At 32.9% G+C, this 16,318-nt stretch overlaps 1 protein-coding gene across 5 annotated transcripts in view; it reads right to left on the reverse strand.

Moving 5' to 3' along the window:
• Window positions 1-16,318, reverse strand: part of LOC106707325 (trehalase) — a 54,520-nt gene that overhangs the window by 15,235 nt on the left and 22,967 nt on the right. For all 5 annotated transcript variants that reach the window (XM_045683772.1, XM_045683774.1, XM_045683771.1 and 2 more), the window contains exons 2-10: window positions 6,434-6,786; window positions 4,861-4,998; window positions 4,477-4,592; window positions 2,678-2,833; window positions 2,405-2,570; window positions 2,146-2,298; window positions 1,398-1,475; window positions 992-1,104; window positions 566-732 (exon numbers count right to left, since the gene is read on the reverse strand). In XM_045683772.1, coding sequence (XP_045539728.1) covers window positions 566-732; window positions 992-1,104; window positions 1,398-1,475; window positions 2,146-2,298; window positions 2,405-2,570; window positions 2,678-2,833; window positions 4,477-4,592; window positions 4,861-4,998; window positions 6,434-6,519 — 1,173 coding nt within the window. In that variant the 5' untranslated portion in view covers window positions 6,520-6,786. The remainder of the gene's footprint in view (window positions 1-565; window positions 733-991; window positions 1,105-1,397; window positions 1,476-2,145; window positions 2,299-2,404; window positions 2,571-2,677; window positions 2,834-4,476; window positions 4,593-4,860; window positions 4,999-6,433; window positions 6,787-16,318) is intronic.

Here is a 16,318-nt window from a genome sequence, read left to right on the forward strand (position 1 = left end):
ATATAATGAAAAGAATTTAAGCAGTAATAAAGCAATATCTAGTTAATCCTAACAGCATTTGTAATTTTGTACAAAAACACTGACAAAAATAATTATCAATAAGTCTATCTGCAAACAGATCTTTAATTTGTTGTACTAAAGTTAGTAATATTTATTAAATTATTTAATCTTTCATGAGACATAATAAAAAAATAATTAAGAACGACTTAACTGACGTATTTTAGTCAGGTGACGGCACCGACTAGTTCCCCCGACGGATCCGGAACTAGTCGGTGCCGTCACTTGACGACTTAACTGACGTATTTTTGTCAGGTGACGGCACTGACTAGTTCCCCGACTGGATCGAAACTAGTCGGTGCCGTCATTTGACGACTTAACTGACGTATGTTTGTCAGGGGACGGCACCGACTAGTTCCCCTGACGGGTCCGGAACTAGTCGGTGCCGACAACAGACAATCATACGTCAGTTAAGCTGTTTTTAATTAATTTATAATAATTACTTATGTTTAAAAAGAGACAGGCAGGTACTTTCGCATTTGTAATATTAGTAAGAAATATTTCTTACCTTTTCAATAGCTTCCATTAATCTAGAATGTGTATTCCTGTAATATCTCTCTTTGTCAATATTTCCTAGACGCTGATAGAAGTCAGCCATTATCTCAGCATTCCAACACATTATAGCGTTCAGATCTACTGGTATTATTGATCTAGTCTTCAGATTTGTTAGATTACCTATAATATTAAAACCAACAGATATATACCAAAGAATTCCTCCTATAACTTATTATTATTATTATTATACACTTTAATGTAAGAAATTGAAAATTTCAATTTGCTATTTCATGACTTGATTTTGATAGATTTGTAGTAAAATTGCAAAATGACCAAATTTATAATCTAACGGTAACATGTATAATGAATTATTATTTTGTAGTAAAAATTGCAAAATGTCCAATTTCATAATCTATCAGTGACATATGTGAATAGTTACCTTTATTAGTCCCATTCAGTATAAACCATCTGGATGAGAAATCCCAACCAGATTCAGCTGCAGCTTTTAATTCTGCATATAATTCTTCTTTCTTGTCAGTTGTGTCGAAATGTCTGAAAAAAGAAAAAAAAATACTAAAAATAGTCCATATTTTATTTAAAGCTAAACCCAATAATTGATTCGATAATTATTTTAATAAGGATAATATGAATTTGTAAAAAAAAAATAGATCAACTTTTATACTCATCTCAAAAAGCTTACATCAAATCGTTGTTAAATATTTCACAAACAAAAAAACCATAGAAATTAATTATTGACTTTAAAATGAGATTGTTATATTATTTATCTTCAAATCTACTCTAATAAAATTATATTATTTACTTATAATATTTAAAAAAAAACTCACTTAGCACAGTCTATGTCTTCTTTATAACTCTCTGGTCTTGGACCTTTGGAACCGTCCGCATACCTCAACATTATGAATCTGAAATTGTTAAAAAAAATCTATTTAGTTTATAAACAAAATACGTATCTAGAATAAATTTTACGACAGTTAAAAAGAAATCAAAAGAAATGGGGTCCCAATATAACTCCCTGAGGAACACCCTAAATCGATGTTTTTTTTTGTTTTATGAAAAATAAATCTGGTTGCAATTTTTAAAAAAATTCTGTTTACAATGAAATTAGTAATGTTTAAACTATTTTTTACGTGATTTTAGATTATTTACACTAAAAAAGATTTGTGGTAGATTCAATCAAATGCTTTTGTCAAATCACAGATTTAAAATATTACATATATTAATAGAAGTGAAAATTTCGTACACACCATTTTAAAGTAATTGCGCGAACTGACGTGAAATTTGGCACAGATAAAAATATAGAGAAATGCAGAAAGAATTGTCGAATTATTTAGACCAAAGGCGACAACTAGTTCCTTATTTTTTCGACAAAAGAATGAATATTTCTTAATATTTAACATATTAAAGAAGTCTTATAGAAACTGCAAAAGATGTCCTAAAATTTAATAACATTACAAACATGCATTTGACAACAATTTCGTAAATTTCGTTAAATGCGTTATGCATTTCTCTGCCGAAATATACGGCATATTAAATTCGCGGTTAATTCCTTTAATCGAGTTAATAAATACTTACTTTTCTCCGTCATGTTCAACTTCCACTGTATGGTTTTTCATCCAGAAATCAAATTCTTTATCCAATGTATGTATATGTTGTTTTAGAAAGTCAATATCAAATGAATCTTCCATTATTGATTGAACCATTGGTATAAGAAGAGGTGGTTGTGATCTGAAGAAAAAAAAGATGTGGTACAAAAAAACTAATAAAAAAAAACAATGTTTATTACATATATACAAAGAAATGTTTATTACTGTTACTTAAATTGTACACTAACCTCATAACATAGTAAATTCTTCCACCATTCGGTATAAGACCAATTCTATCCACTATATCTAAGAAGTTAGACACCATGCCTCTAGCGGTGCTTCTCATTTCAGACAACAGTAAACCTTGGATTATCCAATATGAATCCCAGTAGTAAAACTCACGGAAACGACCGCCTGAAAATAATACATTCATCACACTAATATTATAAATCCTTAGATGTATGGATGGATGTTTGTTAGAAGGTATCTCCAAGTGTATATTTCTGGTAAAAATCACTCACCAGGCACTATAACAGGATTGTCAACATAGATGATGGAATACAGATCCTGGTTCTTCTTCACGTCCTCCTTCATTTTCCTGCCCAGCTCTAACCACAGCCGGTTCAGATCCGACGCCCACTGGTGAAGAAGTGGATCTTTGATCCTTTGCAGAAATGCTGGAATAATGAAACAACATAACTCACGTAACCAAGAAGGATAGACTTCCATAGTGCATGAAGTTTTAGAAAAAGTATTTTATCGGACATATCTTGGCATTTATTAATATTACCGTTAAATGTAAAGTTTGTCTGTGGTTAAGATGTCTTTGGATTAGAACAAGATATATAATTCTTTATTCTAAGACCATATGATATAGTTTTACAATTAATTATATGTTAATTGGGAATTTGATAAACATTTCCTGAGAAAATATTCCGCAGTAGAGTAAATATTGATTAATAAAGTGAGTCCATTACTATCAATTATTCTGGTACCAATTTCTTTGTCCCCAAACTTATCATAGAGTAATTCAAATATTTAAGAAATAACCATCATGTATATATATGTAAAAGAAAGTCGTGTTAGTTACACTTTTAATAACTCAACATCGGTCGAACTGATTTAGCTGAAAATTGATGGGGAGGTAGTTTAGAACTAGGAGACGGTCATAGGAACTTTTTTATCTTGTGTGCATTTTTTTATTCCGCGCGGACGGAGTCGCGGGTAAAAGCTAGTATATTATATAGTTTTTATCAAATAGTTTTGATAGAAGGAACTAAATTGTTATATCTAAGACTGACTAGTTTAATAATACAATGTAACATTTTTACACTGGGTTTAGACGACTATGAAACTTGTATTAATACATATTTACATCCCTTTCATGCCCTTTGACAAAATAAAGACAACTACATGAACAAGTCTCATGACAATTACATGATCAATTAATTCAAACGAAAAAAAATTAAAAGATGTTTTTGAAAGCGTCGGTGGCTTAAGGAAAAGTACTTGACTTGTATCTGCAGGTCATTAGTTCGAATCCCTACATCTTACTAATATTATAAATGCGAAAATTTAGATGGATGGATATTTATTTGAAGGTATCTCCGGAACGGCTCAACGGATCTTAATTAAATTTGGTACAGATGTAGAACATAGTCTGGAAGAACACATGAGCTACTTATTACGTTTTTTTTTAACTCCACGCGGACGTAGTCGAGGGTGACAACTAGTGTGTACATATATCCAAATCTTAAGGTGCAGGAAAACATCGTGTTGCAACCGGTATATATCTACGAAGTCACGCCTAACTTAGAGCCTCATTGGGGACATATAGAGAGCTGATGATGTTAAAAATGTTGATGAAAATATCGAGTAAGTAACTTAACTGTAATATATCAACGTATTACAAATAGAAGTGACTCCAATCAATCAATACCAAGAAATCAATTGTTTACAAGTTGTTAACAAACGGAAGTTTATTTCCATTCGTTACGTGATAAATTATAACATACCTTTTGTGATGGTTCAAATGATGGAAGATTTTAAAACAATTGTGAGAAAGTAAATTTGATATGTATAGATGATATGTATAGATGATTTCATAGGGTTCCAATTTAAGAATTCTATAAACAGTTACGTTGTTTTTTTAAACAATTTAACGTAAAATAAATGTTGACAAACTTAAGGTGTGGAGTTGGAAGCTATTATAGTACTAGTCATTTGAGTTGGCTCTGTGAAAAGAGTAGGTACGCTTGTACAAACGTGCCAAATCAAATCATGGCACTATACGCTTATTAAATGTGTAAGCAAAATTTACCTGGATTATCTTTCCAATCAGTGGGCCTCCAGTCTTCAAACTCTGAACCCTCAGGATCGAAGTTCTGGTTTACAAATTCCTGGATATCAGCTTTCGTTGGCTCCATTGGATATAACCTGAAAATGTATGGATAAACTATTATTATTCAAGCTAATCGTCAACAAAGGTTACTGTTTTTAATTCTTTGATAGAGTATATATTACATTTTCGTACTTCTTCTTCTTGTATCATTTGATCACATATTTTTGGTTATATAAGTTTGATGTACCTATATGTAAATACAAGACATATAAAACTATATCTTGTTAGGTTAAAACCTGCATTTCCGCAGCATATATCAAAGTGTGTATTAATTGTGGGTCAATCCAAAGCTAGTAACATTACCTTTCCATCATTTTCCTAAAGTGTTCGAGGGTGATGTTAGGAGAGAACTTAATCTTCATGTCGACAAAGGTCTTGGAGTCGTTGTAGAGCCCAGCCATCTGTACCGTATGCAGCAGCGGTCCGTGGCAGTAGATTAAACTGTAATAGGAACAAAAAACACTTATAAAATGTGTATAAACGCCAAGTGGAAGTATTTCCACGATACTTAAATTTGTGTTCTGTGCAACGTCAAGTACGAAATTCTGAGCCACTATGTGATCTGGTCAAGGTTGTACGAGCCCTCTAAAAGAGCATCTTTGCAACTATGGGGACTGTTCAGTAGAATATCGAGTAAAATGGAAACAGAACAACATTAATGAGCTTATTGACCCGATCAAGACATCGGTAAATGCAGACTTCAATGAGACAATAGCATTAAACTATGCAAAACAAATATTACAATAGCTTGTAACCGAGATGTCGGTGTAACCGGTTTTATCCAGTTTCTTGTCAGGTTACTGCCATTGAACTTGTGTAAAGAGAACGGTATTTAGAATAGTAACTCATGTCATAAACTACTTATCTAGATTACACGCAAGTCTGTGACCTTGAGGGATAGAGTTCGAATAGAACTAAGGCGTAAGTCCTGGGTTTAATGCCGAAACATACGTTCATAAATTGGGCACCGTCTATTAACAATCATTCAAATTGAGAAGCTCCTTTGTCGGTTAAAAACTTATTGGCTACTTTTCCAGTCTTTAAAAAATTGATATGAATCGATGTTCATTTTTACCTTTTTTTTAAATGTTACATTTTTCTTTATATAACAGGAAGTTAAATACTATATTATGTGTATTGTATCGTATTAGACGAGTAGTAAGTAGCCTGTTGACAAGGACGTTTAACTTCCGGTTTGTGCAATTTATACATAACGTGTGATCAGTATACGCCAAGTATTATATGATTCAAACTTTATAGCGGCTTTAGCTGCAGCGCATGTGTGGACAGATCGCCCCATTGTGAGTGAAGGATAGCAAGGGTATACTCGTGTCTCCGCGTCCCGTTATCCTTCGCTCCGATCCAAAGAATACATTAAATAAATCGTCAAATGTTAAAAACCATGGCGGCTATTACTATAATTTGATTATTTTAGTTATTTTGTCAAAATTGTGAGATTAAGTGAAGTGATATTGTAAAAAAAAGGGAAGCTAATATTATGCAGATTATCTAAGATCATGGGTTTGGATTGAAAAAACTAGCAACACATCTCGCCGATACGTAAAAAGTCTTAGTTATTCTAAGTTATGAGAAAATAATAAATTCCAATTGAATATGAAATGTAGACAACCTTTTTATTGACCATATAAGTATAGTCTGGTAAAACCAGCACTTAAAAAAATAAATAATAAAAAACCAACCTTGGAATCTTCCGAAGTATAACAAGTTTCCATTTTAAATAAAAATAAGATTTAACGCTACTGCATTCCAGTGTGGATTTACATTTTTCCAGTACCAATTCTAGTCCAATTTACGCTGGATTAGAATAATGCAAACTGGGCATAAGAATAAAATATTAAAAATGATATAAACTCACCTATCACAAGTAGGTGGCAGGTTGTCCCTGTCGGCCGCCACTAAGCTCAGCACTGAGGCGACGATCAAACACCACATATTCACCATTATTATGGCACGTCACTAAATTTACTTAAACTAATATCACTCGAATTAAACTAAATAAATAGAGGAACAAAATTCACTAACACTAAATCACTTCAAAAGTTTAACTTTGGTTTATTTGCTGTTATTTTTAAATTGTCTCGATTTACGTGTTCAAGAAAGTGTTGAGAATTTTAAACGGCTTCCTACGGAAGAGTTGGCTTGTCATTTTGGGCGTTATGGCGACGGTTGAAACTCCTCGGTAGACGGCACTCCTGTGCCGAAATGCATCTGTAACAAGACATATACACCGGAATTAAAAAAAAACTTGTTCAACATCTATACCAAATTTCAGCGAGATCCATGTAGCCGTTCTGGAGATACCTTCTAACAAACATCCATCCATACATTTATTTATCCATCCAAACATTCACATTTATAATAAAAGTAACATAAGATAGTAAGATTTGTGTGGTTTGTTTAATTTGAATAAAAAAAATTAATAGTATCACAACTATATTCTCAAAAAAGTATTTTTGTGATGAACTTAATAAAAAAATATGATGCAAGATTTTTTTAATAATTTCCTCCAATCAAATTCCAACATGTCTACGGTTGTTGTTTTCACTATTTTATTACAAACCAATGGATTTAACAGTGGTAGACGCCAGCAACAACAACATCAGTTGCACGAATTGGCCTCGCTCAGTGAAATACCACGACCACACAGATGAAGTGGAAGTAATTCCGCGTTTCGTCTGATGAGTGTGGTGCCGGAAGCCTAATTTTAGTCCTCTTTCTCTTCCCACCCTTTTCTTACAAGAAAAAGATAGGAAGGGGATATGGATTTGATAGAGGAGATGCATAGGAAGGTTAAATATTCTCTTTTTGTGCGTCCCCTCCTTCGTCGATTGAGGGTAGGCAACGCTTATGCAATTGCGAATGTCTATGGGCAGCGGTCGCTTCGCCATTTCGGCGAATTCATGTAGCCGCTTGCTCGTTTGCCACCTTGTAATATAACAAAAAAATAATAATATATACATAATATTCTATATACCAGGCATTTGTGCTTACTCATTCATCATTTAATTTAAAATTATAGATGTGTAATCTATAATTTTAAATTAAATGATTCAAATAAGCACGATACAAGCGAGAGATCAGTTGAGACTACAACCGGACAGTCCATTTATTTTGTAAATATGCTCTACGTCACATCTTCCATTGTTAATGCAAATTGAACTCAACACACCTACTTATAGAGTCCAAGTTTAGTTGTAATTGTGTATCTACGTCAAACTACTTCAATGAAGCCTGGCGCCTTGTAACTGTGACACGAAGCGACGCTACTAATCATTCCCGGCGACCTTCTGACGCCCAGAAACGTCTGCAGGAATTGAGCATTTGATATCACTGGTCAAGTTGAATTTGTGTCACAGTAATGCAATGGTTTGTAATTGAAAGCCAGTATTATGTTGGATTACTGTAGACATTTAGGAAGGCGTACAGAAGTGGTTTGATATAGGCTGATGATAATTATAATGTCCACAAAAGAAGGGTGACGATTATAGAAACCGTTGTCATAATGCCATCTGTACCATAAAACAACTTGTTTTTTTTTAAAAAAAAAGGTATCACTCTATTTCTATTGTTCTTCAGAACAAAACACAGTCTAATCTGAATAACTGCGATACCTCTATAAGAGAGAGAATCTCGATCCCTTGAACTCTCGCTAATCTAAGTTCGACTGTATTTAATATGTAATCAAATTTAGAGGTACATGTGTGTGATGCCAGCACTGGTGTCAATGTTCATTTTGGTCGATAACACCTACACAAGGCGGCAAACAGCGGGCATCCGTTCCTGAGATCCAATTGAGTGCAATTGGAAGATTGGCTCACCTTCTGAATAACCTTGGTTTATGCTTTCCAAATTACACATTCATGATTTGGGATAGTGGATAGAGTCAAAAAGCACTGATCAATTTTTTATAAAAATTTTGTCGAAAACGATACGATGGCGATTGTCACAAATATGCTAGGCCCACTATTATTTTATTCGTTTGTATATAATTTGCTCGTATCATGACACAACTTAACGTATAGAATCACGTATTAGAATTGTCTCAAAGCGTAAATATATCACACGTATTAATTAATATAATAATACTCCACGATTTCGATCACGACATTTTATCAATTAACAGTAGGCGTTAATTGTTCTAGCCAACTACGTAAATCTATGCGAATTCCTGAAGCACATGACTCGGTTAAAAATAGAACAATTAGTTGCACGCCAGTGACGCTAGGGGGCACGTGAGTGACACGCCTACCATCTGTATTGTTTTATAAATGTAAACACACAAGCTTTCACCCGTGACTCTGTCTGCGCGGAATAAAATAATGTAATAAGTAGCCTACGTGGTCTCCCAGACTATGTTCTTCATATGTGTCAAATTTCATCAAAATCCGTTGAGCAGTTCCGTAGATACCTTCAAACATCCATCTAAACTTTCGCATTTATAATATTAAAGTAAAATAAAATTAATAATAAAAAAAAAATTATACATCGATTTTGTAAATAAATAGAGACATTATCACAGACGTTAGTTAATAAAAACCGACAATGTTTTCTTTATACAAGTTATTTAAAGTACTAACCAAAAAAATAGTAGTGAAGGGCCCCCGATGGGCTCGAAACTAGTCGGTGCCGACACCGGACCTATGTACGTGACTGTTTTAGCCGTTCATATATCAGTTAACCAAAAAAAAATTTTTTTTTCCTACAGTAAGGAAACGCTGTTGTAAGTGGAGTTGAAAAAGGTATATTTAGAAAGTTTTGAAATACTCAAGAATAGCTACTAAGAGCATCTGATACGGACCTGCATATATACCTAGATGTATATAGAATGTAGAAGGAGCGAGTAAAATGTCAGGTCCGCGCCAAAAGGAGCTCCGTGGAATCTTCCTACAGCTCTGGGTTACTGGCGTGACTTATATTGTTGTTGTTATTGTAAGGAATCGAATCAATACGTCATAAGATTTAAATACCACATAACGTTCAATTTAAATGTTACAAGATATTAAAAACAAAAAGATAAATATATCACAGGGCGCACGTGACCATCCAAATAAGAATAAATGAACCGCAAGTCGCAACACACCATCATACGAGACTAAAGTCACGTGAGCCACACACCCACTTCCCAGATTTGAATTAGGGTTGCCAACATTTGAGGAAAATATCTTTAAAATAATTTAATTTACCGTAAAATATGAAAACATTTTATTCAACAAGTGTTTCAAAAGCGTTGTTGTGACAAAGTTGTTAAAGAAATTTGAATAAAATCATTGAAGTAATCTATCTATAATCTATATATATAAAAGAAAGTCGTGTTAGTTACACTATTTATAACTCAAGAACGGCTGAATCGATTTGACTGAAAATTGGTGGGCAGGTAGCTTAAAACCAGGAAACGGACATAGGATAATTTTTACCCCGTTTTCTATTTTTTATTCCGCGCGGACGGAGTCGCGGGTAAAAGCTAGGTAATTATAAAAAAAAACTCATTTAAAAATACAATAACAATAAAATCACTAAAACCGTGTCAAATTGTTTTTAAATTCTTATTTAAACTTACATGTAAGTTTAATTGATACAATATACTTAACTTGCACATGACAACCTTATCGAAGTCATAGTGGCGTGCGTGCGCAGACGCACGTGAGCGAGCCACTTTCCAACACCGTCACACCCCTCAAATATTACTCAACGAACACTTATTTATATGATTGAAGTTTGAAAGATGTTAATATTTCACTAATTTCTGTTTTGTTACATTTATTAGTATATATCACCTAATATTATAGGCTGGAAATTTAGCATTTTGTGTGAGCAGACCATTTTTTTTTTTCAAATAAGACGGATAATATCGGTTGGAAAATGATAGGGAATCTACTAAATCGTTAGTGAATTCACTAAAATCATGTGAAGAGTAGATTTTTAACTGTCAGCTCAATACAATTGATTCGAATAGTACTTACATATAAAATTAATAAAATCGAAATGTCGGAATGAAATATGAAAACAAGATTAATATTTCGTGAACATTATGTATATTAAGATTGAATTTTAATGGCTACAAAGGTAGAGGAAGACCAACGAAAGTATGGATGGATTGTATGAAAGATGATATGCGTAAGAAGGGGGTAAATTCAGATACGACAGCTGATAGAGATGTATGGAGAAGAAGTACATACTGTGCCGACCCTCCATAGGGATAAGGGCATGTTGATGATGATGATGTATTTGTATTTTAAAACTTTTGTCTGCATGTCCGCAAATCCGCGTTTGTTCCGAAACGGCGGGATCGATTTTGACAGGATATTAATTCGAAGGTAGCTGATATAGGCGGTAATACACTTTTTACTTTTTTAATGCGCTAACGAAGTCGTGGGCGACCTCTAGTGGATCATAAATCAAAGTACTATCACGTGGTATTTATCAATCATTACGTCTGTCCCACCCCTTAACATTTTTGCGTCAATGATCTTGTCCATTGATGTATTTTGTTATTTAATTACCTTGGCATTTCGCCTAAATAATTATAGTAATTCAACCTACGACGTGAAACGTCTATTTTCATTAACCAATAACAAAGCGATTGAAAGACCGGCCTCCAAATCGACCGGAACAAATTTTATATTATCTGTTGCCCGATGTTTCAACAAAATGAATTAAAAAAAAGTAGCCTAAGTTACTACCGCACATATTAGCTATCTTCCACTAAAAGTCCAGCCGTTTCGGAGATTACAAAAAAAAACAGCTTTTTTGTCACAAGCAACGAAAAGACACCATGTTCACGAAATATGGTCCTTCTCATATCGATTCCATAATCAATTCTAAATACAACCAGTTTTAAGAAACTATTTTGCAATCAATGGAAAAAGTATTGAGTCTTAAATATTCACGAACACATTTTTAAGTACACATATTTCTCTTTTGTATGGAGAAATTTGAAATTATTAACGCTTTTATTAATAATGTTACAAATAAACTCTTATTCAAAAACCATATGAAAAATACTGCTATAATTATTAAGTTTGTTCATTGTTCATACAAAACAATGAAGGGACTTTAATTTTATAAATTAGACCATTCACTTTCATTTAAAGTAGGTGTGACTGCATTCAAGTATCTCAAAGTCTAATTATGGACAGGGAAAACATTAACATTTGTAGCTATAGGTTGGCAAGTCGATTTGGCACTGATGCAAATATACATTTCAAATTCATTCGGTAAAATTTATGACCAACTAGTTCAGAATTCAAGTGCCAAGATCATATAAAATGTATATAAAATATAATATGTTAGGAATTGTACAAAATTACTAAATAAATAAAAAAAGATCATCAAAACGTATCCAAAAGAAAAAAAAAACAATTTTAATTTCCTATGAATAATAATAAATAAGTTGTCAATGATCAATTAGTTGTATTATTTTATTTATTACCTATAGGCAAGGAGCATTAATTATTATTAAATTTTCTGATTAAATTATTTATTGCAATATATTTCATTACAAAGAATTGTCACGTCTGTAGTTAACATACTCTATGACAGAGACATTGATCTTTCACTTTGTATCATGTTTGTTCGTAGCGTGGCTTATCCGATTAGTTTTCGCGATTTGTTAGGTTACGGTCACGTAGAAGACCTTTTGAAAAACAATAACGGTACATTGATTTTATATCAAGAACTATTCTAACGGACATAATATATATAGATTTTACTAGCTGTCGCCCGCGACTCCGTCCGCGCGCATTTAAAAAATGGGTTATGAAAAAAATAGATGTTGGCCGATTCTCAGACCTACTGAATATGCTCACAAAATTTCATGAGAATCGGTCAAGCCGTTTCGGAGGAGTATGGCAACGAAAACAGTGACATGAGAATTTTATAATATACTAGCTTTTGCCCGCGACTCCGTCCGCGCGGAATAAAAAATAGAAAACGGGGTAAAAATTATCCTATGTCCGTTTCCTGGTTCTAAGCTACCTGCCCACCAATTTTCAGTCAAATCGATTCAGCCGTTCTTGAGTTATAAATAGTGTAACTAACACGACTTTCTTTTATATATAGGTATATATAGATTAGATATATTTACCTATATATATATATATATATATATATATATATATATATATATGTATGTATTTTAGATATATTAGAAAGTATGGATGGATTGTGTGAAAGAGGATATGCGTAAGAAGGGGGTAAATTCAGATATGACGGCTAATAGAGATGTATGGAGGAGTAGTACATACTGTGCCGACCCTCCATAGGGATAAGGGCAGGTTGATGATGATGAGATTAGATATATTTACAAAGTAAAAGACCTGATAAATATTAGTATCTTTATAATATAAAAATTGCTATTGTAAGATTGACAAAAGCATAATACTGGCAAGCAAGTAATAAATTATTAAATTTAGAAATATTTTTATTCAATTTGGTACTTTAGAAAATACTTAGGCGCCATTCTGACGCCGCAAAATGTGTTACATTTAGTACTCATTAACCGTGTAATAGAAGCCATCGGTTTACATTTACGAAATCTGATGACATCAAACATTATAAGGTAATTGTTTAAAAATAGAAATGCCATATCGCAAAAACAAAGTTCCTAGAATTAAAATTACTTTATTTTAAGCCTTCGTAAACATGATTAATTTTAGTTAATCGAAGTTATTGGAACGAAGTTCCTAATCGCGCGTTGTGAAAGGGGGCTAGACGGAAAAAATTCTTACGAAAAGTTGTCACGACACTTTTTGCTATAGTATGTTAACGACGAATGAGCGCTACTTCACCATGGCAACGACGTGACAATATATAACGAAAATTCATAGAAATAAAATGTACTTCTTGTGAAGACTTAAGTTTTTTATTCATAGAATAAACATTGGTTCCTTCACTAATTAATCGAAAGGAACTTCGTTCCATCCGGGTGTCCCTTGACACCTCTCAAGTTTTTATTGTCATAGTCATTCTCTCTGATAAAACAGTTAATGTTTCTAAGTACGACTTAAAGAGACTTGAAGAGTTGCGCGGCTATGCACTTATACCCACTTAAGTCGGGATCGTGGTAAAGCGTTAGTTTAAGTTTTGGAAAGAAAGTTGTGTCGCTAACAGTGTGCTTGCCGGAGGCCTAATTTTCGTCCCTTTACTCTTCCCACTCATTTATTGTGAGGTAGGAATGGCAAGGGATTGGATAGAGGAGAGTAATTATCTTCTGTGCGTTCCCTCTTGTCGATTAAAGGTAGGCAACGTATGTGCCAATGGATGTCTCTAGACAACGGTTGTTTCACTATTTTGTCAAATGTAGGTGGCCGCTTACTCATTTGCTACTTTAAACTATAAAAAAAGATACAGTCGAATTGATAACCTCCTTCTTTTTGAAGTCGGCTAAAAAAAACACCCATTTCACTTGTGGAAACCTTGAAAATATACCTGTCATTGTTCTAATAAATTAAGATGAGTAACTTCAGTAATTTTATGAAGGAATATTTTATTCATCGATCATAATCAAAATGATATGACATCATGGAGACAACATAACATGTCATAAAATTATTTATGACTACCACCACATGAATATATAATACACCGAATGTACATAAAAAGGACTAGGAAATAAACGAGATTGTGCTTAGATAGAAAGACAAATAATAAATGTAGCCTAAATAAAAATCGTAAAAGAACTTCTTACCACGATTTGTTTTTTGAACCACGAAAAAAAACATAAGTTTAAATATCGGTCCAGATAAAGAAGACATCAAACGAGCAAATTCACTTGAAATTTAGCGACCTCTAACGATAAATATTTGCAACAACATAATGTGACGATAGAAGATACATTGATTTGTAGAACGAAAAATAGAGTGCAGACCTTACGTGACTGAGATAAGGACAGGGAGATGACGTGTGGCAGATGTTTTGCTTATCATTATTTGTCACAGGAGAGAACAGACAGAAAAAGGATACTATCTATTTTCTCCCCTGTCGATTCTATGCTAAATGTAATATATATAGCAGCTATATAAAACCCTACAATATGTGACATTGTCACATCTGTTGATAATATTTATTATCTCGCATGGCTTTTAACGTCACTTAGATTTATTATCAGAGACAGTTTAGTAATAATCCACTTAATGTTTACTTCACATGTGATCTAAACAAAAATTTTTTGCTAAACAAGTCATACACAGATGAAAAAAAACATTTTGTACCCCTCAAACTAAATATTTATGTATCAAAGTTCCTATTTACGACTGAGATATGTCAAATCTTGCTTAATCAATTAATAGCACGGCTTAATGTTAACAAAAAGACATGTTTGTCGATTCCACATATATCCAATGTATCTTTCAATATGGAATTTATCACCGACCTCCACAGATTAGACGGTTATCTCACTATTGGCACGATTTATTGGCAGTAGAACAACGTTTTACGATATCTGTAAGATATCCTATAATTCCTTTATTGATCTGTATTTGATTTTGGTAGTTAATTCTTAATATAAATGATAAACTGGATAAGCGAGACAACTCTATAAGTGATTGTCACTGTCCGTTCTCGCGGACGAGAAACTTAGGTTAGATGGAAACCTCCATAAGCGAGGTTTCTCTCTAACCTAACCTAAGCGGTCCCTTAGACCGTCGATTATGCAGGTTCGATTTTCAGGGCTATTAAATAATTATGAAATAAGATATTCTAGCTACCAATTCTTTTCAATTTTCAAATAGTTTCTGAAGATTTTTGTGCTACAAGTCGGTTTTTCCTGGATTTCAGAGACCAGAATCTCTGTATAAAACATGACGTCATCCATGTCATTATTTTTGACAAAACAGAGATAGAAGATAGAAGAATATACTTTAAACTGCTTGGCCTCAGAAACCTACTATTAGTGTACCAATTAAAATTAAATTATTAAAATTATCCCCTTTGCCGGGGCTATTAGACCTATTAAATATTGAAATTAATAACGTTCTTATCTATGTAAATATAACCTTAAAGACATTTATCAAGAAACTCGATCATAAAATTTTATAACTTTTTTATATTACACGGTTCTAATATTCAAACAATGTTACGACACGTTTCTTTGTGCTACTGTTAATAAATAGGATGAATTGTGGCTACTTTTTACCATTTTATTTCAAAGTAAAAGATTTAACTATCTACTTAAATTAATATTTCTATTTAAAATGTTTAAATTATGTTTTCTGTATATGACATCAACTAAGGTTATTTATGTACAAACAATTTTACTATGTTTATCTTCTAAAACATTTGTTAAATTGTGTACCTATATTCAAAAAAATCCCTACTTATTATCTTCACTATGATATGACTCTCGCTAAACATAAAAAAGAAACAAAAAATTAGAAGGCGACTGTAATAATCAAAATTAAAAAAAGAAATTTATAGTCTATGGTTTCTGACAGCTGTCAAAATTCCGCGCTGAAATCAAAAGATCTGTCACAATTTACAAAGTCGAATAATTGAAGAACATTCTAAATATAACCGTATCACATCGTCTGTGACGGGAATACGTGTAGGTGGACGACAATAACAGGAAAATTAGATCGAATTAGAGCAATTCGCGACATTATGTGCCTACTTCTTACAACAGAATGAACTATCAAGCATGTAATAAATGAAAACCAGTCAGTATTATAAAGACATTTACAAAGGGGCCATTCAAAAAATAGAGGGTGAGAGAGGTGGTCGACAAAGTGCAAAATTATGCGACAAG

This window comes from Papilio machaon, chromosome 23 (genome assembly GCF_912999745.1).
Source record: "Papilio machaon chromosome 23, ilPapMach1.1, whole genome shotgun sequence".
Taxonomy (NCBI): domain Eukaryota; kingdom Metazoa; phylum Arthropoda; class Insecta; order Lepidoptera; family Papilionidae; genus Papilio; species Papilio machaon.